The 24,325-nt window shown below is 47.7% G+C and overlaps 1 protein-coding gene across 8 annotated transcripts in view; it reads right to left on the reverse strand.

The window, feature by feature from the left end:
* Positions 1–24,325, reverse strand: part of ADAMTS9 (ADAM metallopeptidase with thrombospondin type 1 motif 9) — a 77,125-nt gene that overhangs the window by 3,463 nt on the left and 49,337 nt on the right. For 3 of the 8 annotated variants that reach the window (XM_040568609.1, XM_040568608.1, XM_040568611.1), the window contains 9 exons: positions 13,942–14,115; positions 8,855–9,025; positions 7,362–7,556; positions 5,338–5,470; positions 5,007–5,101; positions 4,755–4,849; positions 4,526–4,659; positions 3,245–3,336; positions 1,708–1,812 (listed from right to left, as the gene is read on the reverse strand). In XM_040568609.1, coding sequence (XP_040424543.1) covers positions 1,708–1,812; positions 3,245–3,336; positions 4,526–4,659; positions 4,755–4,849; positions 5,007–5,101; positions 5,338–5,470; positions 7,362–7,556; positions 8,855–9,025; positions 13,942–14,115 — 1,194 coding nt within the window. Of the gene's footprint in view, positions 1–1,707; positions 1,813–3,244; positions 3,337–4,525; positions 4,660–4,754; positions 4,850–5,006; positions 5,102–5,337; positions 5,471–7,361; positions 7,557–8,854; positions 9,026–13,941; positions 14,126–19,106; positions 19,276–24,325 lie in introns of those variants that run through there. The other 5 variants (XM_040568613.1, XM_040568612.1, XM_040568614.1 and 2 more) reach the window with 4 other exon arrangements.

Here is a 24,325-nt window from a genome sequence, read left to right on the forward strand (position 1 = left end):
CAAAAACAGAAGCGACATCTCATGTAAGGGCTCAGGAACTTCAGGCAGTGAAAAGGCCAGATCTGGGTTATTCCAGCCAGGGCTTTAATAGAAAATGTCTTGGAAGAAAAACAAATAACGCCCAAATCAATCTACAAAATTACAGTTATATTTAAATGTATGCAAATGTAATTCCCTTTAGTACTGCCAGGTCAGATGGTGAACACAAATAAGAAAGGGTACTTTTGACTTATTACACTGCAAGATGCCCAAGGAGAAGGCCATTTGGAGGGATATCTCAAGGACATCTGCTTTCTCCAATCTGCCCTACAGTGAGTAACTGCTTGTTCCACTGTAATGAGTGGAAAGCTTGGATCACGAGAGAGAAATAACACATCTAGACAAGAACAGCACCTCGGTGGTGAGCGAGCATGTGAAGGGCACAGAGGACATTTGCAGACATTACTGAGAAACGTCTATTTGGAAGGGAAGAGCTGGCGTGGCTCCAGAGCAAGGACACGACAGGGATGTGGTGAGGCTGTGCCATGTGCTACGGTGCTGTTCCCCCTCAGCTCTGCACCTCCAAATCCAGAAGAGACCCAGGAAAACGCAGTCCTGGGCTGGCCTGGTCTCCAGCAAACACGGGGCAACTCCAGCCTCAAGTCAGTGGATTGATGTCAGCATCGGCAACACCTCCATGTGGCCTTCCTCGCCCCACCTCTGCACAGGCTTTCTCCTCTTGGTCACTACCATGGACAGACAGTCCTTGAGGGGAATTCAACCCTCAATTATCAGAAAATTGGGCTTAAGTGCAGGACAGGCTTGCACAAAGCCTTTATTTTTAGACGAGCTCCCTCCTGCCCCTGACACTATCGATCTGTGATTGCAGCAGACTGCTATCATCTCTTCTCGCTATGCCTTCCTTTCTTCTGCTCCTGCTGGCAATTAAACCCCTGGAGCAGCGCTTGACAGATGCCACTGGGTGAGGGAGGTAAGAGCTGTCTCTTAGCCTCCCTTGGCCCTTAAAGTTTGTTTTAATTCTGCCAACCGTGATCGTGTCTGCCCTCTGCAACCCCGAAGGTGGCCGCCCGAGCTTCTCCTCTCTGTAGTGGAGAAGAACAGCAAACTACCAGCCAGAACTAATGTAAGGGGTCTGTGCTAGTCCTCTTATACCTGCACCGGGGCACGGACCAGCAGCATCCAACCCCTCTGCTGAAAAGGCTCCTTTACGAGCCCCAGTACTGACAAGGCTCATGGGCTTGAGGCAGCCCAGGAGAGGACATTTTACAAACTGCTTCTTGTTAAAGGGCTGCAGTGACCTCTTTAGGACAGTTTTAACAGGGGCAAACATTCTGGGAACGATTTCTTCCCAGGGTACATGCTTCATCCCTGCTCAGCATCCCTGCCCCAGTGCCCCCAGCCCTGTCTGCCACGCAATGCATGCTCTGTGCCCATGACCAAAGCCAACTAATTACAGATAGGTCTGCCCCACAGCACTCACAGTGTGCAGATACAAAGCTAAGCAGACTTACTAATTAATTGCAATAACCTGGATCAAGTTAAACCCACTAACATCCTCCCCCCTACAATTATGGACAACACTTTGTTTCTAATGTCAGATGTTAGATTTTTGTTAGCATCTAATTGGAAGATATTGCCACAAAAGATGACATGGCAATTAGAAATATCCCACGAGTGGATATAACCATAATTAAAATTACAACTTACTGGGGATTTCTGAATTTCCGACACTGCGTAATTCCCTTGCGAGAGCCACTTCGCTGTTCCCATTAAGGACAGGCCTGTCCCGTACAGGTCTATGCTGAAGCGACCCTAAAAAGCAAGCAGACCAGCCTGGTTATCCCAAAGCCCCGTGCCTCAGCCACACTTGCCACAGCATCACTTCTCTAACAGGATCGTGTCAGCAGTGTTTCTAACTTTCCCATCGCTCTGACAGCGATTAGCACATAGTGTACAAATCACAGCATGTCTCAGGTCAGGAATTTCATTTTCGTTTGTGGCTGCAAGGAAGGAGGGGCTTTTGCTTGTTTTTTCACTGCTTTTACCCTTTTCCGCTGCCTTTTCGTGGTTTGCCGATTGAGGGCATTCTTGGCTTTTCCATGGCAAGCTGTGGAGCCTGACGTGCTCCAGCGGCTGATGGAGAAGGTACCCCTGGAACGTGCTGCAGCTGCTCTCACTTCTCCCTCCTCAACTGGAGAGGGCACACTTGTCCTTTTTACTATACTTTCCACTGAGCTTTTTTTTTTTTTTTTTCCCCCAGACTTCAGTAAAATCAAAACTCTTTCATTTATTTCTTAGAAATGTCCTTTGCTTCATTCGCCCGTCTCAAAATGCACAAAATGGATGGAAAATTCAGGGCTATGTCTACATCCACCCGAGATCCTCCAGGAGACCCCAGCCTGGCCCATTTTGGGACAGAGAAGGCACCCTGTGGGCACACCCCGAGGGCAACCCATCACGGTACCAGGTGCCTGGGAGCTTTGCTCCCCGTGCTCACTGCCCTGGCAATGAAGATGCTCTGTGAGGAGTGAGCTGTCTGGTCAGGAGGATGGACATTAACATTCATGAGCCTTCCCGAGGTAAGAAGGCAATCCCTAAGCTGCTGAGCTGTGCAGAAAAGTGCCAGAAGGAGATGGAGAGGTTTGCCTTCTGCTGCCCGTTGCTGCAGCTCCTCACCTAATGCCCTTTGCCAACAAGGTCTGCATAGTCCAAGGTATTGGGCAAACACATCACTCATCATCCCCCAGCTCCATAAAAGCGAGGTGTGCCAAGGACAAAGAGTGAGCCACCTGTAGCACGGTGTTAATTAGTCTCCTAATGACTTTCAAGAGCACATATTTCTTCCAAGCAACTGAGCTTGACATCTTGCATTACCTCCCAAAGAAGCTGAGGGTGTGACTCAGGCTGTGCCCAGCTGCACTCCCTACCTTCAAACACACGTGCGCACACCAACCCTTCTCCCAGTCTCATTTCTTCTCCTTTTCCTCCTTTATTGGTGACTTTCTGAGCACCCGCAGGGACTGCAGGCTCTGGGAGATGTCCCTTAGCTAGTCCTGCTGCTTGTCTGATAACAACCTGGCACCCTCCTAAGAAATGGGAAGAGCGGCCAAAGGGAAAAGTTTCCGACTGCTGATTTGAGAATGTGATGCTCACTGGAGTCTGCTTGATGTGACCAGCAGTAATTAATAGAGGACCTGGACATGACAAATGGCACCAATTCCTGTGAAATGCTATTGTCAAATACCTGCGGGCATTTGGCTGCGCTGTAGCAGTCCCCAGCAGTGGCATAAGGAACAGGTCGTCCATCATGTGTCCGTGCAAACTGTAAATCAGTTGCTGTGGAGAAGAGTTGGTGAATAACATGGGAAGAAAGATGCAGGGAGAGACAAAATACATGTAAACATGCTCTTTGCTAATGTTTAAAGTCACTAAAGCTCATTTCATGCATTAATCTTGAGAGTTGAGACCTCATCTGCTGGATTTTTAATATTAAATCCCCAATTCATCCCACACATGACTCCCAGCACGCTAGTACTGAATTTCACAGGACGCTCATACGCTCGGTTTTACAGTTGGGTTCAAGTATCGGTGATTTAGGGCCTAGGTATAAATAACAACAAAACCAGAACCTATTCCTTTCCTTTTATTTCTCTATCGGACAATTTCCCATTTTGATGGGGCAACTTCTAAATCTTCCTTTTGAACAAAGCCAAACAACTGTCCCCAAACTGCCCCTAGCCTGGGTGCTCCAGCTCAGGTGTTCAAAGGGATTTGGGGTATTTTGCAGTGATCTGAAGTAAGTGAGACTCCTTTTGATGGGGATGCAAGATAGCTCCTGCCTGACAGAGGTGGGTGCCCAGCTCCTTTTGAAATGCAAAGGGAGTTGGTATCAAATTCCCTGAGGGAGGCTCCTAGGAGCTTTTACAGACTCTTAGAAGCTTTTTACAGATTAATAGATGGTAAGGACTCATATCTTGAAAATAAAGTGATAAAACCCCCTGTCAGATAGAGAGTCATTTTACAAGGAAGGATTTTAATCTGCTAAAAACCTCTGCTATTTACTGAATGAACCCCCAACGATATGTTGCATTTTTAAAACATTTGCTGGAAACTAAGAGCATCCCCAGAGCCAACGGGACTGAAACTGTACCTGAGCAGTGGGGATGCCTCCCAGCTCCCTCGCATGCTGGGTCACAGGGTACCACTGGTGTGGCACAGCTACAGTTACCTCCCCCTCTGCAAACCCACAGCCCCTTCTCCATCCCTCTCAACACCAGTTATTTTCCCAGGTCTGACTCTGCCAAGAGCCTCCTTCACTTTCCTACTGCCCCAGTGCTGGCACCGTGCATCTCTGATGTGCTTGGGCTGCAGCCTTTAAGTGCAAAGGTGACCAGGTCTAAAAGCAGCTTTTAATAGGAGAGCTCAGGAATAACCTTCACTAGACTACCTCTGCTTGCTTGTATTACAGCTACATTTGTGTAAAACAAACATTGTTTTTTAATGGCAAGGCCCTGTTTTTACTCACTTATTATTTGCATAGTGTTCAGGTCCAGCCTTACTTTGCTGAAGGTGGAAAACCCAGCTGCTGTGTAATCTTTCCTACACTGGCAGTCTTCTCGTCTGCTCCCATTATACGGACACTCAGTCGGGTTATGCAATCTAAATCAAAAGAAAACCCTTTCTACTCATGACAGGAAAATATTGCTATAGCAAACAAAAACATTGGAAAGCTCAGAATTAAAGGGATTTCTTACCTGTATCCATACACTTCTGAAAAATTCTCTGCATCCCCATTTACAAGGGTCACATACTCCTTTGGGCTGTCAGTCTGCATCCCAGAACAATACACCTGAAAGAGAGAAGCCGTAATTTCATCAGGCATCACAAGCAAAAGGAATACCTAGAAAACTGGAGGTAGAAAATGCAAGTGGAAATGAGGAGCACACGCAGGGTCCTCTTACACCTTTGGGAAATGCATAAACCATAAATCTGTTGCTGAAACGCACCTTTAATGTCTTCCCTTTGACTTTAAGGAAATATTCACCATCGTCGGTGACACCTTTGAGATTTTTAACATCTTTGCAACTCCTTGGTAATTCACCTGAAACAAAACAGAAATACTTACAGTCACTGAGCAGTGGTACATCAGGATTTCTTTTATGAGACATCTACAGCCTCAAGACAGGATGTTTATTTTTAAGAGATCTCCCTGAAGTGCCTTAGTGCTTTGTTGGATGGCCCCAATGCTTGGAAATACAGCACATCTCCAGGACTTTGACGAGAACAGAAACTCAAGGAGCAAGAAAAGCAAAGGAAGGTGCTAAGCTGCAGACTCACAGTCATGGACGTTGTGACACATCCTCCTCTCTTCGGGTTTCAAATCCACGTGGCACAAGCTGCTGAGCTGGTCATCATTTGTCAAGCACTGCACTGACCGGTGCATGACTCCAACTCCACAGGTCACAGAGCACTGCAAGGCCAGACAGAGGTTCCTATTTTATCTCAAGGGCTTCTGGGCTCTGGACCAGAAGAATAGAGGCAGCCAGTTTCCCGTGTATAAAGAGACAGCAGTAAAAGTCCCAATCGCACAAAGGCTTAATTTTAATCAGACAAGTAGTCCCTTTGATTACTAATCCTTTCATTATTATCATCATCCTTAATTATTTCAAGAAGACTGTACTTCACTTAGCACTTACATACTTTACTGGATGAGACCTGTGCTCAAGCAAAAACGTTCATGTTTTGCAGTGGGAAGGCTGCACAAGGAAGAAACGTCCACCAGAAGGCCTGAATGCTAGAAGGGCTCCCCTGCCACTGACAGGCCTCTGAGCAACCATGGCAGAGTTTGTTGTCTTCTAACCAAAGTGTACCAAAAATACACAGCCCCCAAGCCCTCTTGCTCCTCATCATCCAGAAAAATGACCAAATTGTGTGAATTCTGGGTTGTCCTTCCATGGTCCAAACCAAGGCTGCAATACCAGAGGCCACTGGAGGTCTTGAGCAGCTTGGCCTGGCCAGCTGCTGCAGCAGGCCGTGGGCTGTGCCCAGATGCTTGCTAACCCTCTGTACCTTGTTCTTTCTGTACCTGAGAACTGAAAATCACCTCAATCTACAGGCACCAGCTTAGGCCACCAAGAAAATGAAGGTGCTCATCTGTTTGGAAACGCTTTGTGTGCTTCAACACACCGCAAAGGAGACTGCTTTCAGCAGCTCGCGCCATTCGCAGCTTGGTGTTTGCTCTTTATCAGTTCCAAATCCATAAAACCTCACGATGGAGCAGAGCAGCACGCTCTATTTGTCCATCAAAGGTGATGGTAATTTACACCGAACCCCTTAGAAAATCAGAGGTGCGAAGGGTCACGGCACTTTGTAGTCCCTGGTATGTTCAGCAGCCCCAAGCAGGGATAGAGATCTTGCTCTCTGAAATGGATACCCTTCTCGACAGAGGTGCATTAACGAGTTGGATATTTTGCACTGAAGTTCTGGGGGGAAATGCCAATTAATCGAGGCTGAGCTCTTTGCTGTAATTCCTCTGCCCTGACTCACAGGGAGGATCTGAGGCTTCCTGTGGGGCGCGAGGAACTAAGGTTTCAAACAGCTCTGCCATTTACTGTGACAGCTTCCACTGCATTTTGCTTGACTTGACCCTCATTGCCTTGTAAAGGTTTGACAAATTCCTACAAATCTCTGAGCTGGGTTAATAAATCAAATTTATGGGAGAAACAGCACATTTCAAAGAATGTCAGAAGCCCAAAGAAGTGAAATGTTATCACCTTAACTAAAATCTGATCTTGTAGTTCAGGCCCCAGAAATGGGTCGACACAAATAACTTTTCCAGAAAGGTTAAGTTCCTTCCCCTGCACTGTCCCAGCATTTGGAAGGAGGAGGAAGAAGGTCGGGGGAAGAAAGAAAAATCCTTTTAAGGCTCAAATTACCAGTCTTTTGGCCTTCTGCTGGCTCCCACATCTTGCTCACACACGGACAGGCAGGAGCCGGCTGCCAGCTATGCATCGCTCCCTCTGTTCTAGCACAAGGGGTTCAGGCCCTTTTCTGGCAATGACCCCACTTTCTGACTAAGCATTCAGTATGGCCACAAATTTTAGCTACAGCTGAATTTTTATGGAGATCATGACTTTCGTGGCTGCTGTAAATCCTCCACATGATGGGGTTCATCATGGAGCAGCAGGCCCTATTCTCACCCTACAATGCACCAAGGCATTCGATGCATTCGTTAACACAACTCTTCAACATCCCCCTGCCAAACCTTAGGAACGTGCCTCCTGTGTAACAAAATAAACATACATATAGATAAGTTTGTTCCAGTTTCTTTTGGTTAAAAAAAAGAAGGTCACTAAACTTACGCTTCCCCAGTTGCCAACACGCCACGAGGCCGAGACGGGGCACTCGCCGAGGTAGCAGGGCTGGATGTTGGGCGGCTGCGTGCCGGGGCAGTTGACCGTGTTCTGGTACCCGTACTCGTAGTGGTCCTTGCCGGTGTAAATCTCGCTGCACGACACCAGGCGCTGCCTGTAGCCCTTGCCGCACGTCACGGAGCACTGGGAGCAGAGGAAGCGCCTGTCAGTGCTTTACGCTCATGGTGAACAAGGCAAGGTGCTGCGAGGGATCACTGATAACTATTTAACCCAGCCACAAGCACTGGCTACACATGGATGGGGCCTGACGCTGCCTTTGATCCCCAGCGCCTCCCTGCACTGCTCCTGCAGCTGCTCCAGGACCCCCTGCCCCGCGTGGGCTCCAGGCCACAAGTTCCCTTTCCACGAGCAAAGAGAGGAGAAGGGGATCCTGAACTCAGAAATGTTTCCATTATTGGGGTTTTCTTTCTTTCTTTTTTTTCTTTTTTGGCCATGGGGTGCATAGAGAAAGAACACAGTCAAGATTGATCCTGAGCTGCAGGTGCTTGGGAACACCTGGAAAAAAAAGGGAAGGCTTTCCTTGTGAGCTCCAGCTCTGCCTGCCCTTGCCCACCACCTCATCTTCGTGGGGCTGAGCGTGCACAGATGGGTCATGGGCAGAGGGGCAGGGCTTGCAGGCACCCTAATATTTCTCCCAAAACACCACCCAGGAGACCGGGCTGCTGGACATATTCCTATCTCCGCGTCTCTCCCTCCTGTGCTATCTCGGGCTACATGCCTCTCCTCCCCCTCACTCCCGGCATGTTTGCTTTTTCCCTGCTCTTGCTCTTTCTTTTTAATCAGTGCTGTGTCAGCAGCTGCCTCGTCACTTCCCGCTGCTGTTCCTCCAAGTGGAAAGTAATCCTTCGCTCGCTGCAGAAGGAAACAGCCTAAGATTAGCCTGGGTCCTCCCGCATGGAGCGCCTGCTGCGAAGAAAACCCATCTATTGTCCTTGCCAAGCCCTCTGCCAGTGTGAGGGCAAACCTGCTGCCTCCACTCAGGCAGGTCCTCACTCCTGCTAAAGACGGCACTGAGGAGGATGTGTCCCCAGGGTCACATCCAGGCGTGCCTTTCCAGACCTGGACCCTGCACCTGGCTGCAGACTTATGGGACCCCAGAGATCCCAGGACGAGGTGGGAATAATAATAATAATAATAATAATAATAATAATAATAATAATAAATGGCACAAAACCAAAGAGGGTGCCTGCTGGATGTGATGTGCTTTGGGAGAAAATTCAATATCCCGGTTGTCTCTTGCAGTCCTTCTCCTCTCTGTCCAGCAGGGAAATTGCACAGAGAAACAAACCAACAAATAATCATTTAACCACGCAGCGCTGCCCTGCCACCTTTGATTTGGGTTGCAATATCTCAGCGAGGCTGGCGGCGAGAGGAGGAGGGAGTGGTGGGGACAGGGATGGGGACAGGGGATGGGGACTCACCTCCGACCACTCCCCGGTAATCCAGACGTACTCGCAGGGCGGCAGCTGGCAGCTCTCAATCTCGGGGGGCCGTTTGCTGGCGTCGCAGTAGGCGCTGCTCTGCTCCTGCTTGCTCTCGTCCATGCAGACCACCTTGCGGTACCGAGACGCCTCACCGCACGTCTTCACGCACTGCTTGCAGGAAACAACAGCTCACCCAATGCACCAGGGACTGCAGCAAATCCACTCGCACCCCAGCCCAAGCACATCCTTCCTCTGCCGGCCTGAGTGAGCCTGTGGCTCTGGGCTTGGTGCGGGCATCTCATTGTATCAATTGAGGCAAATCTAAGGGCAGGGCCAGCCTGTGCCCGGCGTGTGACAAATCATCCCTGCTCTCTGGAGGTGCCTAGGCAAAGTGTAGGGATAGGGAGGAGCAGAGTATGGGATGGGGCAGGTGAAGGATCCAGCTGTGACAGCAAAAAGAGATGCAGAGGGGCCACGTCAGGACAAGGGGGGGAAAAAAGGGGCCAAGCCTCATCATTTAGTCCCCTACTAAATAGAGCCGCTGGGAGAAAGACAAGGCAGCTGCCCCACGCATGACACAGGTCGTCACGCCCCTCATTGTGCCTTGCCAGCACCCTTCTGCTTCCTTTCTTTTCTGAGTGCTGCCCTGACTGACGCTGAGACCGACCCAGGCTGGCCAAGCACAAACGCTCCCCGGGGTCTTCTGGGGACATGAAGGGCTCGACTCTTTCTCTGCGCATCTCGGAAAAACAGCCTGGCTGTGAGGCTGCGCCTGCCACCCGCAAAGTCCTCGCAATGCTCCCGGGAGCAATTTGTCTTGCAAATAAAAACAACAACTAAAGCAAAATAAATCACTGGAAGAGTGACTGTCCCAGTAAAACCATATTTTCTTAAAGTTCTCATCTGTAATAGGCTTCTAACGCTTTCAACTAACTGGATTAACAAAGAGAAAAATGCATGAAAGCAATTATTTTATGGAACGTGCAGGAAACTTCTTGCCCTAAGGAAAGAATAAGACGTCCAACCAGACCATTCCTATCAGCACAGGAACACCGTTTGAAGTCACCTAGGCTTGGAGGACCGTGTCAGCTTAATCTAGTTACAGCCTTGCCATCTGAATGCTGCCTTCAGCCTCCCTGAAGCAGCTCCTGCTCTCCTGGCTCACCTGCAATTAGCAAATCTTGGAGGGTTCACCTAATTGCAAAACGTAGGCACCGTCAGGCCCCGCTTTCCGTAATTAGCTGTCAGGATCAAGATGGCAAATTATTTGAGGGCTTTAAAACCCCAAATCAATACACAGCATAATATTTGTCATAAATACCCAGTAAGCACGCAAGCCAGGGGGCGGGAAGGGGAGCCAGCCCTACAAAGCAGAGCTTATTCCAAAGGAATAACTTGGCAGCTCTTAGGCAAGAGGCAGCATTGCAAAATCTGCAGTTTGCCAGAAGACCCCAAGGGCTTCGTGCGCTTTCAACCTTATTTACTCTCTTGCTCTAAGTCCTCGCAGTGGAAGTTGCTTCTAGGTCTGTGCCGAAACACGGCGGTGCTACGGGAGCTGGAGGAATTTGCTGGAGAGGGATATAGCCGGGGAGCAAAGAAACTCTGCTGTATTTGCCCATTTCTGACATATTATATAAGGAAAATATGGAAGTGGGCTATTGCAAATAACCCACGTGGCTTCCCTGAGCAGGCACTCACTGCAGCGGGGCATGGCTGTGGGATGCTCAAAGCTCCCCCGGTCTCACATTTCCCCTTCCTCATGTAAACTTAAACCTAAATTTGATTAACTTTAGGTGGGTGAACAATCTCTTTGCCATCAAAAGGTCTTCTGACACTGGCCGGGTACAGCTCTCACATCCCAAATGAGCCCATCCTCATTTAAAACCATTGATTGCTGATGGGAGATTGGCACTCTCAAACATATGCCACCCTCCTTTGTTTTTTCTCTGCAAATAATGGTCATATGGATAACTGAAGCTGTGCCAGCTCTGCACATCTTGCTACCATCAGTTAATTGAAGTTTGATTATTTGTATTTTGGGGGATAAATGGCAATTAAAATAATTCCGCTGAGATATTAAATACAGTACAAAGACAGAGAGACCATAATAATACAATTCAAAGAAACATTGCGGAGGTTCCAATCAGCCACAGCAAGGTTATAAAACAACCCCCAGAGAAAATGGACAGCTCAGCTAGCATGGAAAGGTTGTTTTTGTCCTTTGGAATGGGGACAGATTTTGTATGAAATCTTATGTTCATGACCGATCGAAACCTCACATAAAAGAGCAGCAGCAGGAGTCAACAGGGGTGGACAGCAAGAACTTAAAAACAGGCTAGGCATGTGACAATATTTGTCTCTTTTGCCCCATTTCCCAAATTCTGAATTGTTTTCCTGGCAGTTCAAGTTAAGGACTGTTTCAAGCAGCTCTGCAGCTATTTTAGACAAGTAATAATAACAAAAATTTTAAAAATCCCAAAGGCATTGCTTTGTGCAAGCATTCATTGTGTTTCTTTTTTTTTTTCTTTTTTTTTTTTTTTTTTTTTCCCCTAAATCTAACTCTGAAACACAGTTGGGAAGAAACCCCCCACTTCAGACATCCCCTGGGTGACTCTGGAATCCAAATCATGCAAGGATGGCTTAATTTTCCCCTGAAAAGAAAATGTCAAAGATTCAAGAACTACATTGCAGCTTCCAGAGCTGGGCACTGTCCCTCCCCACAAGCCCATGTAAAAAAACTCTCTATCCACCATTTTCCCCTCTTTCTCTGTGACCCTGCCCTCACTTTTACTCTGACATTACCCAGGCCCTTTCTACTGATGTTCTCGTCCCTGGTGTGGGCACAGCTAATTAATGGCGATACTATAACAGATCAGTAAATGGTTCCCAATAAGTTCCCTTTTACTTTTCATCGGCAAAATGAACTTTTTCTAAACAACAACAAAACGGAGCAATAAAAAAAAAAAGAAAACCTCTTGACAGATTCCCTTTAAAGATCAGAAATCAAGAACAAGACAGCGCTGGGATGTTATTTTGCATCCTGCCCTTCATGTCAATTAGGGCTCGTTGCTCAGCGAATGCTAATGCAATCTGTGTCTCCTCGCTACAGATAACTTGCAGCCAGGACTTACGGCTGGGGAGGAGGTGACGTTGCTTTTTTCACCGGGTACATCAGAACAAAATAAGAAGTGCTCAGAAGAACTGTTTGGGATCAGCCGAAGGGGGGAGCTCGCATCGGGTGACACTTGCACGTTTCTATTAACCATCATTTATGGATGAGGAAACTTTCAAGTCACCCTGCTAACAAAGCTCCCCTGGAATAAAAAGCTGGGTAAAACATTAAGGATTTCCTTGGTGCAGCGGGGAGCCCTGCGGCTCCCCTGGCTCCCCCCTAGGGCTTGGGGTGGGGGCAGGCAGGGGAATCTCACCACCGGGTTGAGAAGCTGCAGAACTAAGGGAAAGAGGACCCAGGGACGGGGTGGGAAAAGTGGCATTTTGACTCGGGCACAGCAGAGGGGAGGAAGCTGAACTTGTCTGCGATGTCCCGGTGGGGCTGAGGCACAGCAGCAGGTTTGTTGGATCAGCAGCAGCGAGCTGGGCACGAGCCAGCAGGGGAGGAAAGGCTTCAGGAAAGCACACACTGCGTTCACCGTGATTTATTTATTTTTTTTTCTGGCTGCAGTGCTTGTTGCACAGCCTCTGCAAGCATGAAATACTTTTTCTTTCATCAGTAGATTGCCTTTTCTTATCCTCCCCCTCTTTTTCCTTCTTCTCTTTTTAAATAGGGGCTCTGGAAGCGTCTGAACAGAGAGACTTTGCGCTGGCAGCACCTCCCCATCCTTTGTTACTGGAGCAGGAGGCCCTGTTTTGCATTTCCACCGCCTGGGCAGGGGAAGGCATCTCAAACAACTTCGTGCTGCTTCAGGACGCCCCCCCGTGCAACGCAGGAGCAATATAAAAGCAGTCTGAATGCCAATGAAAGCCAAGCCCCTGTTTGATTAATGTTTGTCCTGCTCCCCAGCGCTGCTCACCGCAGGCATCGGGGTGATGAGGACCAGGCTCTGATCACTCAGCTCCACCACCAGCGGGATCTTTGCTGCTCTCGGGGTGCAGGACCCAGCCCCTGCTGCCGAGCCCCTGGGGCCAGCCCTGGCTTTGCAGGGAGGGTGATAAACCTGGGGGGGCTTCTCACCTATGGGACAAAGGCATCCCCTGCATGGGAGTGGATGTGTCCTGCACCACCAGAGGCAGCTCCCCAAGAGCTGGTCCCATTCCCAAGGCTGGCAGTCCCCTGCACCGCGAGGAGGGGCCTGGGAGAGCGGCCCTTTGTCCTCCAGCCACTCACCTCCTCCTGCCCCAAATGCTTCTGACCCTGCCCTGCCTCTCCTCGATAGCGATTTGGGTAGCCATGGACAGCTAGCCACCTCCCGAGGACCACCAGCCCACCACCAGCCTGTTCCCCAGGACCACCAGCAGGCAGCTGGGCGCACACAGCCTCTGGCCATCCATCACCTGCACTGTGGGGTGCTCTCTGAGCCACCCCGGCTCTATCCCTGCTCCTGGATGGCTTTGCTGGGACCGATTCTGACCACCATCACCCCTGGGAGACCTCATTTCCACACTGCCCTTGCTGAGCAACAAGCTTTGGGAGCATCTGGGGCAGCTCAGTGATGGCAGCAGCTGTCAGACGGAGCTGGGGAGGAAAGGGACAATCACCGATGTCCACCCGTTCTTTCAAGAAGTGTTCCAGCCGAGGAGGGTCGCAGCCCAGCCTCACGGACCAGACCCAAAATCCGCTAAATATTTGCATAGGTCCCAGCCAAACACAGGGCAGCACAAAGCAAGAAACTAACTCTACTGGGGTATTTCTCCACTCCCCCTCCAGCACGACGCGGAAAGGGGCACAGCCAGCGTGCATTAGCATCCCTGCCCTTTTTTTTTTTTTTTTTTGGCAAGCCCTGCTTGCAACCCTAAACCCCCAAATAAAAGGAGGGCACAGGACCCAGACCCCCACCCTCATCCCTCCTACAGCATCGTCTCACGCTCGAGAGCCCGAGGGAGGCGGCGCGGGGGGCCCCACTTACCGCTTGCCATTCACCCGCTGCCCAGCGGTGCGTGGGGCACTCGGGGAGGTGACAGTCCCGCTGCGACGGAGGCCGGCTCGCCGGGTCGCACGCTGCCGCCTCGGCCGCCGCCGGGGAGCCGCCGTGGCAGTGCACGGAGCGCCGCTGGACGCCGCGGCCGCAGGACACCGAGCACTGGAGGAAGGGACAAGAGGTGAGTGGTGGTGGCCGTCGCAGCCGTCCGCGGGGCTCGCTCCCTGCTTTGCCTTCGGCGAGGCGCAAATGCCGGAGCTGAAACTTCCAGGCATTGCACTGCTCGCTTTGCGGGGGAAAATTTTTGCAAGGGCAGGGCAGGGGCTGGAATTCCTGCTTCGCTGAAGCCAGCGGGAATTTTGGCCGCTGGCTTCAGAGGGGTCAGGTTTTCCCAGACGGGATTTATGTTTGCGGAAACCTCTGAGATAGCAGCGGTGTTAAATGACAGCGAACCAGAGGCAGCAAGGCTCTGTGCGTTACTTCTCATGCACTCCGAACAAAAAGGAAGAGTTCAAAGTACATCGACTGCCACGAGCATCGTCGGAGTGGGCTTTAAGGAAAAGCAAACTTGAATGATAGAGAAGAAAGAGTGCGGCAACAGAGAGGTAAAGTTATACAGCTGGAATTCCTTTCAGCACGCATCTGAACATGCACAGAAGTCAGGACGTGCTGTATGATTGTGAAAAGAAATGTCTTTTTTAAATTAGCTACTCTTTTCCCCCCCTCCCATTTCCTTCATTATACTGTGGGCACATTTCTGCCCACTTCTAGGCACAGCGAGAACAGCCTGAATTTCTCTTTCTCAGACATCTTCAAATTATTCTCTGCACTGCAATGCTTTTAACAGCTTGTTGTTTTTTTTTTTCTTTCACACAACATTTCTTATTGTTGTGACTGCATAATGTAACATGTATAGCAATACTTAACTTCTCTCTGCTATGGATTCTTTCTTGCTAGGTCTTAAAGTATATTACAGAGATGTGGAACAGAAGGAATTTGTGTTTATAAAAGAAAGTGTGTAAAAATCAAAGGCGTTCATTTAAAACACAGCTATTACAATTAACTTTTGCTGAATTAACAATTAGTATAAGCATCCTTATTAATATATTATGGGGGAACCTAGCAAATGAGATTGTGGCCTGCTATTTCAACGCCCCTTGAAGCGAGTTTTCTCAAGGCAGGGAATTTAGCGGCGCATAACAGGGAGGCAATCCTCCCCTGTCTAGTTCTGGGGAGCATTCCTCCACAGTGCTTCGCTATGCAAATACCCCATAAAGCCAAAAGGACCTAAGAAAGCTGACTGAAAACTTTTGCCTGGCTTCAGAGATTTGGAAGTTTTGTTTGTTTGTTTGTTTGTGTGTGTGTGTGTGTGTGACTTGGGAAAGTAGCAGCTAGATTTCTGTCACTGCTGATGCAAATGCTTCCCATATGCTGCGCTGCCTCCCTGTGATTAACAGCGCTGTTTGTCCTACGCATTCCAGAGGGGATGCTTAAACTGAATAATGGCAACGAACTTGCTGAATAATACGCACCAGGATGCATACCATGCTCTAAAACGCATTTTGCATTTATCACCCACCTAAAAACCACGTGTCCAGGAACCCCGTGATAAGGGAGGTTGCGCTGGGGTGCTCCAGAGGGGCTGTGCCGTGTGCGATGCCCGGACAGCACAGGTTTGGGGAGCGGGATGTCAGTCCCTGGCAGTGCAAGGCTCCAGGCAAAGCCCTCAACTTGTTCTGCTCCATGCTCAGGGTGAAACTTTCCCCCCACCATGAAGCTGAGGGGGCAAATATTGCCACCTGGCCCCATTAGCAGGCAGCCATGCCATGGGAGCACTGCACGGGCTCAGGGAGCGAGATCCCCGGGACCGCCGTGTCCTGAAATGTCCCTTGGGAGAGATGCGAAAACACCCTCCTGCAAAAAGCTTTTCCTTGGCTGCTTGGCAGCGGGCACAGGGAGGTTCCCCCTAGCCGAGGGCTCAAAGGCTCTCCCAGGGCACGCGGTGGCCCAGGAACCACGGTGCCCTCCAGCCGCACGGGGCACCAGCGCTGCTGTGCCCCGGCTGCATTTACAGCAGGCTTCGAAATCCCAGAGAGGCATTGCAGAGGCATGAAAAGGCAGCATCTTGAACCAGTTTCATCCCAGCTGCTTTAATCCAGAATACCGGTCAGTAACCTGTCCTGGGCAAACACAGCCAGCTGGCTCTGCTGAACACTACAAGCAGAGTGGATCTGAAGCTACCCAGGTTGGGGCTGCCAGCTTGTGCTGTACCCGTATATTCCTTTCCCTATGGGATGCCAGGAGCCAGGCAGCCTGTTTATCCTTCCTGTGGAGTCCATACGTTTCCCCAGGACTGCTCCTTTTTCTACTGAGCAAGTCTACCAGCAAGCTGCAGAGCACCAGCGCGGCTGTGGAGAAGCTCTACCTTATGAAAACACAAGGTGGGATTTCAGCCCGTAGCTGAAATATGTAAATGCCAGACGGCAGAATAAATATTGGTATTTTTACAAAGTGAAAGGTAAATGGCCATAATTGATAGCATTTAGGAGATACAAACACATTAAATCTGACATTTCGGTGCAAACACAAGCAAATTTAAACCTTGGAGAAAAAGACTTTTTCTTCCCTTCTGATTATTAAGAGATATTAAAAATGCTTTGCTGTGGGAAAGCAGATTCATAACAATCCAGAAAAGAATTACCCAGCCACTGAATACAAAACATCCAGAGAGAAAAGCACCTGGGAGCAGAGCGCTTGGCTCAGCCGGCTGCTGACGGGGATTCGTCTTTAATCTTTTTGAAGCATTTCCCAAAAGGAAAGGAAAAAACTAAAGGCACATGCAGCACATGTTCTGTGCATCGACAGGGAGGATGCACTTGTATGGGAAAGCCTTGCCTTAGTTCTCACACAGACTTTTGCTGGCTTACCCGTGAGCCAGCAAAGGTGCCCAGCTCACAGCAGCTTGGCTTTGGGATTATCTTTACGTGCCAATCAGGCCTTCGGAAAGCTTGTTTAATAATACCTAAAGCAAACTGACCGGGCTCCTATGAACAACTTCAGTGTCACCTCTGATGGGGAAGGTGATGCCACATTTCCGTGCCCACTTAGGTCCCGACCTACTGGCTGTCAGGGTGCTGAGCCCCTGCCTGTTTCATAGCCTTACCCAGAAGTCTGGCACCTAAATCCACTTCGGCGTTAAATCTTTTGCAAAACCCCACAAGCCTTGCGCATCCTCTTGCAGGGACAAGCGCGCTCCTCTTAGAACTGGCAGAGGGTGCCCAAACTGCTGCCCTGTTTCCAAAAAATGCTTTGGAGGAGAAACGGAGGGCGGGATAACAACAAGCCCAGGACCGAGCTGGTGGAACCACCGCAGCTGTGCCGCTCCCTCCGGAGCCCCTCTGATTTTCGCACGCAAAGACAAGAGCTGAGTTGCATTCAGCACGCTGCGCTTCCTTCCAAACTACTTCTATTTCCTCTGAGGGAATAAAACATAATTAAACTACCCCGGGCAAGCTGTCTCTGCTGCGTTTGGGGTTTGGCTTTCCTGCTCATAAGCGCTTTGAGGCCGGGGTTGATGTTGCAGTGGGTGCTTCCATGCCGAGCACCTGCAGCACCCTTGGTGCGGTGCTCAGCGCTCAGAGTGTGCTGGGAGCGCGCTGCCTGCTCCTCGCTGCTCATCAGCATACAAATATTCCTTAATTGCCTAGTCACAAGAGATTACCTCAGGCCATAAATCACCTTGTCCTCCAATTAAGTTGTGTTTCTTTCTCCACTTGCATAAAATTAACTCCAATCATGCGGAGGAATGTTGGGAATTTTGAAACACTTACTTTTATCAATTAAAATTAGCGCGTTTTAAAGCAATCGACAGACCATTACATTATTATGTTTACAATTATTAGCCTTAAAAAAAAAATTGCTTTCAGCAGCAGTCACTTTAAATAAGGTGCAAATCGGATATGACAAGTGCATATAATAGCCTTTTATTTTCAATCTAGCTTCCTATATAGAGTTGAGGGTTTAGTCCTGCAGATAATAAAGCAGGGGGTTAATTGTCAATATGGGAGCAGTGCTCCCATACAGAGGGTGCCCCTGGGTGCTCTCAGTCAGACCTGGTATAAAGGACCCAGGTCTCAGTAGCTGAAACTCCACGGTGAATGTACACTTATCCCTTAACAAATGCAGTGGCAAACACTGCTATCGCATGAATTCAAAGGTAAGCATAAAAAATAAAATACAAGTCTGAAAACAATCATAAACATCAATGGGTTTATTGCCTTTCTTAACAGTTGACATTAAACAACAATATGCTGTCCTAGTCCTAATGTTCACCTGTGTGCCTGTCGACACGTTAAGGATTTATCTTTTAGGGAACTTGCATACAGTGAGAATTGGTGTTTTGTACCTGAATGTAGAAGACAGATCGCAAGAGAACACGATGTTTTACAAGGTAACAGTTCATTTAGTCTGGGATTTCAATAATTCTGCTGATTAGCACACTAATGAGGTAGACAGAGAATTGAAGTTCAGAGCTAAAAATGTGATGCAGCAGATTCAAGGTGAAGACAAAGACATTATTTTCAGGAAAACAAGGATTCAAGATATGCTTTCAGCAAACAAGATGCTTAATAACTCCAAGCGCTTTCGCATTTCCAGCAGCCTCTGCTCTATGCATCAGTGCCTGACTTTTTAATGAAGCAAAATTAAGTGATGAGCTTATTAGGAACAAAAGGTAGTGAAAAGCATTTTTAATGAACAGCTCTGACTGTTCTTTAGGCTTTCCCAGGAAGCGGATAATAAAATTAATTTCAGATTTCTCAAAACTAAGGAAGATTTTGCTTGGATGTGACACATTTAAATAATGACAATATTAAAAACATGAATAAATAGTAGATTCTCTTAGTATTACATACTGTTGGCTTCTCTAGCGGGAGCTTAAAATATACAAGGAATTTGCTTTCAGTTAGACACTAAAAACAAGCTGCCACGTTTTCAGCATGAAGCTACACTGTTTTACGCCACCTGAGGAGCTGGCCCAAGACTTTTACCCTTGTAAAATTCAAGAGGACAGAAGTGATGGGAAAACCAGCTTCTAACCAACTTGACGGAGGAGGAATATCAAAGGGTGTAAAAGGGTATACAACGTGTCTCACCTGTCCCCAATCTCCCCGATTTCCACTTCGGACATCTGCCCCCTCTGCATTTCTTTTGCACATTGGGCTTAGCAAGGTGCTTGCAATAATCTTCTTCTATATGCCTCCCTTCCTTTGTCAAACAGTACACAGTGCGGTGCTTTTGGCCCCTTCCACAGGAGACAGAACACTGTAAATATAAAGTAACAACAAATCAGCTCTCACACAGGGCCAGCTACGCGGTTCCACATGGGCCATGACTACACAGGGCATTTTTGTTTCAACCGGACCAAAAAGCACATCCCCAGGCTCCCGGCAGCCCACCACAAAGTTCAGAGGGGATACGGAGGGGCAGTAAGTAACCCGCTGGAAATGTTCCCATTTGTACTTCATATCTCACGATGTTCGTGGTCAAGCCCCACGAATGCCAATATTGAATTGAACAAAGAAGCTGGCACTCAGCAGGGATAACGGGCTTTAGGGCTAGATTCCTGGCATTGCTCCTGTGGTTTCAAAGGAGCAGAGTCATCTTACGGGGATCAAGGCAGGAGCCCTCAGTATCTGCTCACCACTTGAAAGGGACCATTTCCATTTACCTTGGTATAAAAGGAGGTCAAATGTTGGTAAAAACCGAGAGTAAAGTGTGATATACACCTTCAGAGAGGGAAAATAACTGCACAGAGGACAAGGCAGAGGAGCAAAATGCAGTCTTTCCATGTTTGTTTTACTCTGTACCAGTGTAGACTGATTTTATTTTTTTTTTCCTGAAAAAGACTGAAACCAGGACATGCTCATCCTGAAGATTTATGCATTTTGAAAACAACTCAGAAGAAGGCAGAGCCTGAAGAATCAAAGCAGAAAGGAAACCAGCAGGTATGTTAGCTGCAAGCTTTGTAGTGAAGCAACGAATTTCAACCTCCCTCTGCAGGTTCACTGAACTTTTTCAAATGTGACCATTTCTGGCATGCAAACCCCAAGCAACTTCACTTTGATTTCAGATTAGTCTCCTCCAAAAGATTTAGGAATCAAAGGGGTCTAGAATCACGACAAGAATTTAATATGACAGTTTCTTGTAGAACAAGCCTCTTACTCAGCATGATGCACCCAGAGACTCAGTTTCAATTGCTTCATTACACGTTATGCAACTCATTACATACTGTATCACAGGCATCTTGGCTCAATCCTTGAGCACAAACACTCTGCTCCAACCATCTCTCCATATAAAATGCTCTGCTTCCATTACAGAAAGGAGCAAACATGCAGAGATAAAGCTTCCTCCTTCTTTTTGAAGCTACTCCATCAGTATATTTGCTAAGAAATAAATTACAGCCCAAATTCTTCCCTGCCTATGAATACATTTGAAACCTAACAAACTACAGATTATATATGTAGCAGTTCTGGAAAATCCATTAGACCAGAAATTGGCACTTGCATTGACAGCCGTGATTATTTTAAATTACAGCACTACTTCCAATCATTCAGCCCCCGTTGTGTTAAGAGGTATACAAAGAAACAGTGAGAGAGCAGTAACTTGCTCCAAATGGAAAAGTTCAGGCAAACGTGAGAGAAAGGGATGTAACTCATAAGATCAGATGTTGCTGCTTAACAGCTTATATAAAAGCTTTATGTACAAAAGTGATGCCTTGAAAAAGGCTGTTTTCCCTGTTGTAAGACCGCTACCAGACCGACACATCCCCCGAGGTCAATGAGATTTAAGGGCCCTTTAGGAGGTCAGGGTGGATCCGGCTGTGTAAGATGGGTGCCCCAGGGTGACACCGATGGCACAGCCCTGTCCCCGAACCCTCATCCCCACATGCCCTGTGCTGGTGTACGTGGTGGTGGGGCTGAGCTCTCCTCAGCCCAGCTGCTATTTCACAATTGGCCAAGAACCCAAAGACCACAATCAACCATGCACTGGAAAACAGAGGAAACGCTGTCCCTTTGTTCCAAAATAAGACTTTCACAAATCACTGAGTTTCATAAACTTCACTTTTTTTTTTTTTTTTTTTTTTTTTTTTTTTTTTAGTATCAACAGGAAAAAGATCGAGTTAATGTTATTCTACTTTTATAAGCCTTCAAATCTCATCAGAAGTTCATTTTTTCATTCTTTCAACATTTCTCCCTGGGCAATGACCATCAGCAACGAGAAGAAAACATCAAGTCCCAACAAACTAAGTTATGAACTTCTAATACGTCCATCCTTACTGTCTTTGGGCTAAATGCCAACAGTGGTACTTCAGCAAAAATTCAAGTGCTCCTCAGTGCTCTCCGTACAGGTCAACACCACTTTAAGGTGACAGTGAAAACCAAAGCATAAATTCACACACTTGATCAGGGCTTTGTCTTGCCCCACAATCCCGAGCCAGTAAATGCAAAGTGCATGCTTTCTCTAATTTAAAAACACATTGGGCCTGGTATTTATTGTAAAGGAAGAGTAACAACGTCATTTTATAACACGAGTATGTTTGTGGGGACCTGAAGTTGTCTGATAAACATTTGATCTTGCAAATAATATGGTACCAGTATTTCCAAAATTGCTATCCCCCTTCTACAGATTGCTTACCTTTGGTGTGGAGCCAGATTCTGACATTTATCTTGGCATTCAATGCCACAACATGGCAGGGCTACAGGCACATTTTGGTGCACTTTGAGGTTGAGACATAATCAGACTAATTTGTTAATACTTGAGTGTAATTCTCAAGATGCTGCAATTAATCATTTTCTATGTCTGCCTTTATATACATTAAAGTTAGGCAGCTGTACGTTTTTAGATCTAAGACATCCATTTGGTTTCACGCACATGTGAGTTATGATCTCATTTGCTCTGACAGAAAATAGAGGCCGAATGACCTGATGCAACCAAGAATTAGAGAGCGAAAATTTCTCTGCGAAGGGCCTACCTCATAATTGCCTTCTAATTCTTCTCAGCTATTTCCAACTTTTATTTGGCACGTAGGTTTAGGCACATGTGAGCCATATGCACAAAATAATTCGATAGTGCTTAATCTCACTGCCATGTGACTGAGGGGAGCAACACACCTAGCTACTGCGGTCACCTCATCAGTTATTTCTGACCCTGGAAAAGCTTTGCATTTCATTAGCAGGGCTCTTTTCATCGCTGGAAACGCTGCCGCCTGCTTACAATATCTATCAATAACAATGCCACAGTGAGGTAAGCTTTGACCTTGCCTTCTTTAAACATTTAAAAGCACAGACAAAAACACTCCTCTCACCGACTCCTTTCGTTCGTTCTTCTTTCCTTCCCCCCTTCCCTGTAGAAAATACTTCAAAGTGCTGGGGGTGGACGGGTGGCTGGCTGTGGAACAGCGGCCTCATCCAGGGCTCTTTGAAGTCAACAGCGAGGCTCCTACTGCTTTCAGTTGTCTCTGGATCCAGCCCTGAAGGCGCAGCCAAGGTATTGTATTGACTTTGTTCACTGACCAGCTCCCTAGAGTTGGGGATCACGTGCACTCGGACATGCCCATGGCCAACCTGCCTCTGCCAAAGTGCTTGGAAACATCACTCTGAAATGCTGTCTCCAGCCTGAGGCAGAGGCACGGCAACAAATATCAGCACCCCTAATATCTGGACCTGGGAGAGCAGCCATCCTCTCCCCAGTGTGTAGGATGGTGCGAAAACAACACATGGTGGTGGTTCTTAATGCGGCACATAAAATAACAGAGAAGGACTATTTCAAAAATAAGCCACAGCAGTTGTGCTAAGGATGCTAGTAAACCTTCCTCTTGCAATCATCTTTATTATCTCCTTAAAAGGACCGCAGTCACACCTGGTGCTTTACATGGAAAATAAGAATAAAAGGACTTTCCTTACAGCATTAGGATCAAAGCTTTTGAGCTCAGATTTAGGGGAGTTATGCTTATTGGCATGTTCACAAAACTGATCACGCAAGTACTGTGGATGGCATGCTGCTGATTTCTTCAAATAAATACACCACTTAGTTTAAATAAATGCCAACAAAAAAAAAGTTTAAATGAATACAAGAAAAATATTTCCATACCAACTGTTTCCAGAAAGGTCAGAACATGTTGCTAAATCTCTCCTGCAATGCATTTGCTCTGTTCCAGCACACGCTTGTATTTTTGTTTCCACAGAAATTTGTTTTCTGTTTCAGAGTTTGGGAATGACGAAGATTTTTCTACTTTACCAAATACGTGCAAAGTGCTTTATACTAATCCTCACTGCATTTCCTACTCAGCCTTCCTGGAAGATGAGGGTACACCTTGTTGAGTAAGACCTTTCTAGAATAAGGTGGCTGCTACCTGATTCACTGGCTAGGAGCAGGGGAAGGAGCAAACAAAAAAACAGAATACATATCCAAAACCCTCTTAAAAACTTGTACACAGTTTCTGGCTGGCTGGGCCCGGGTTCTGATCCCGTGCCAAAGCTGTGCTGCTGAGAGTATCGCCAGCCCCCCCAGCACCAAGGAGCGGAGAAGCTCTGCTGTCGTTAACTTTGTGCACCAAATGTCCACCTAACCGCGGGGCAGAAATTTAAGTGGCAAAAATCTGGGTAAGTTCTCCACCAAACATGGAAACTTTCAGAAAATGCTGTCAGACTGCTTTTCCAGGCCCTGTGCATCAATGAACGATTTGGGAGGTATTTGAGATAATAAATGCAAGCTGTGGTGATCACCCAAATGAATTCCCCAAGATAGGTATGCTCAGATAGCTCGGGAAGGGCAGCGGAGGGGGCTGGGAAGAATTAGGCTAAAACGTCTTTATCAGATTCTGCCAGGAGCAACTTTTCAGAGGAACTTAAAATAAATCCTTGTAGGTTTAGATTTCCACACATTAAGGATTATATGGAAAGTGAGCGCTCGTAAGTAAGCCCTCATTCATCCTTTCCAACAGTCTGAGCTGAAACATGTGCTAGATGAAATAAAACAGAAAAAACCACGAAGTCCTACAGCACTGTTTCATACTCTTACATCCCCTTTGCATTAGGAGCTGTGCTCCTGAATGTCAGCAACTTCTCCCACTGCCAGCAGAGTCCGACCATGCACCCTCACAGTGACATTGCAGCATCCCGTTAGCGTACATCAGCCTCCTGCTACAACTTGTGCTGCTGCTACCAGGTGCTGGAAACTTTGACACAGCCTTGTGACATCTGTACCCCTAAGTCTCTCGAGCACAAAGGACATCAGAAGACATGCCACCAAGACAAGCCTGGATTGTCCCTAGCCAGCTGGCCCCTTACTGGAAGTCTTAAAATGCCCGAGC

This window comes from Cygnus olor, chromosome 10, assembly GCF_009769625.2.
Source record: "Cygnus olor isolate bCygOlo1 chromosome 10, bCygOlo1.pri.v2, whole genome shotgun sequence".
Taxonomy (NCBI): Eukaryota; Metazoa; Chordata; class Aves; order Anseriformes; family Anatidae; genus Cygnus; species Cygnus olor.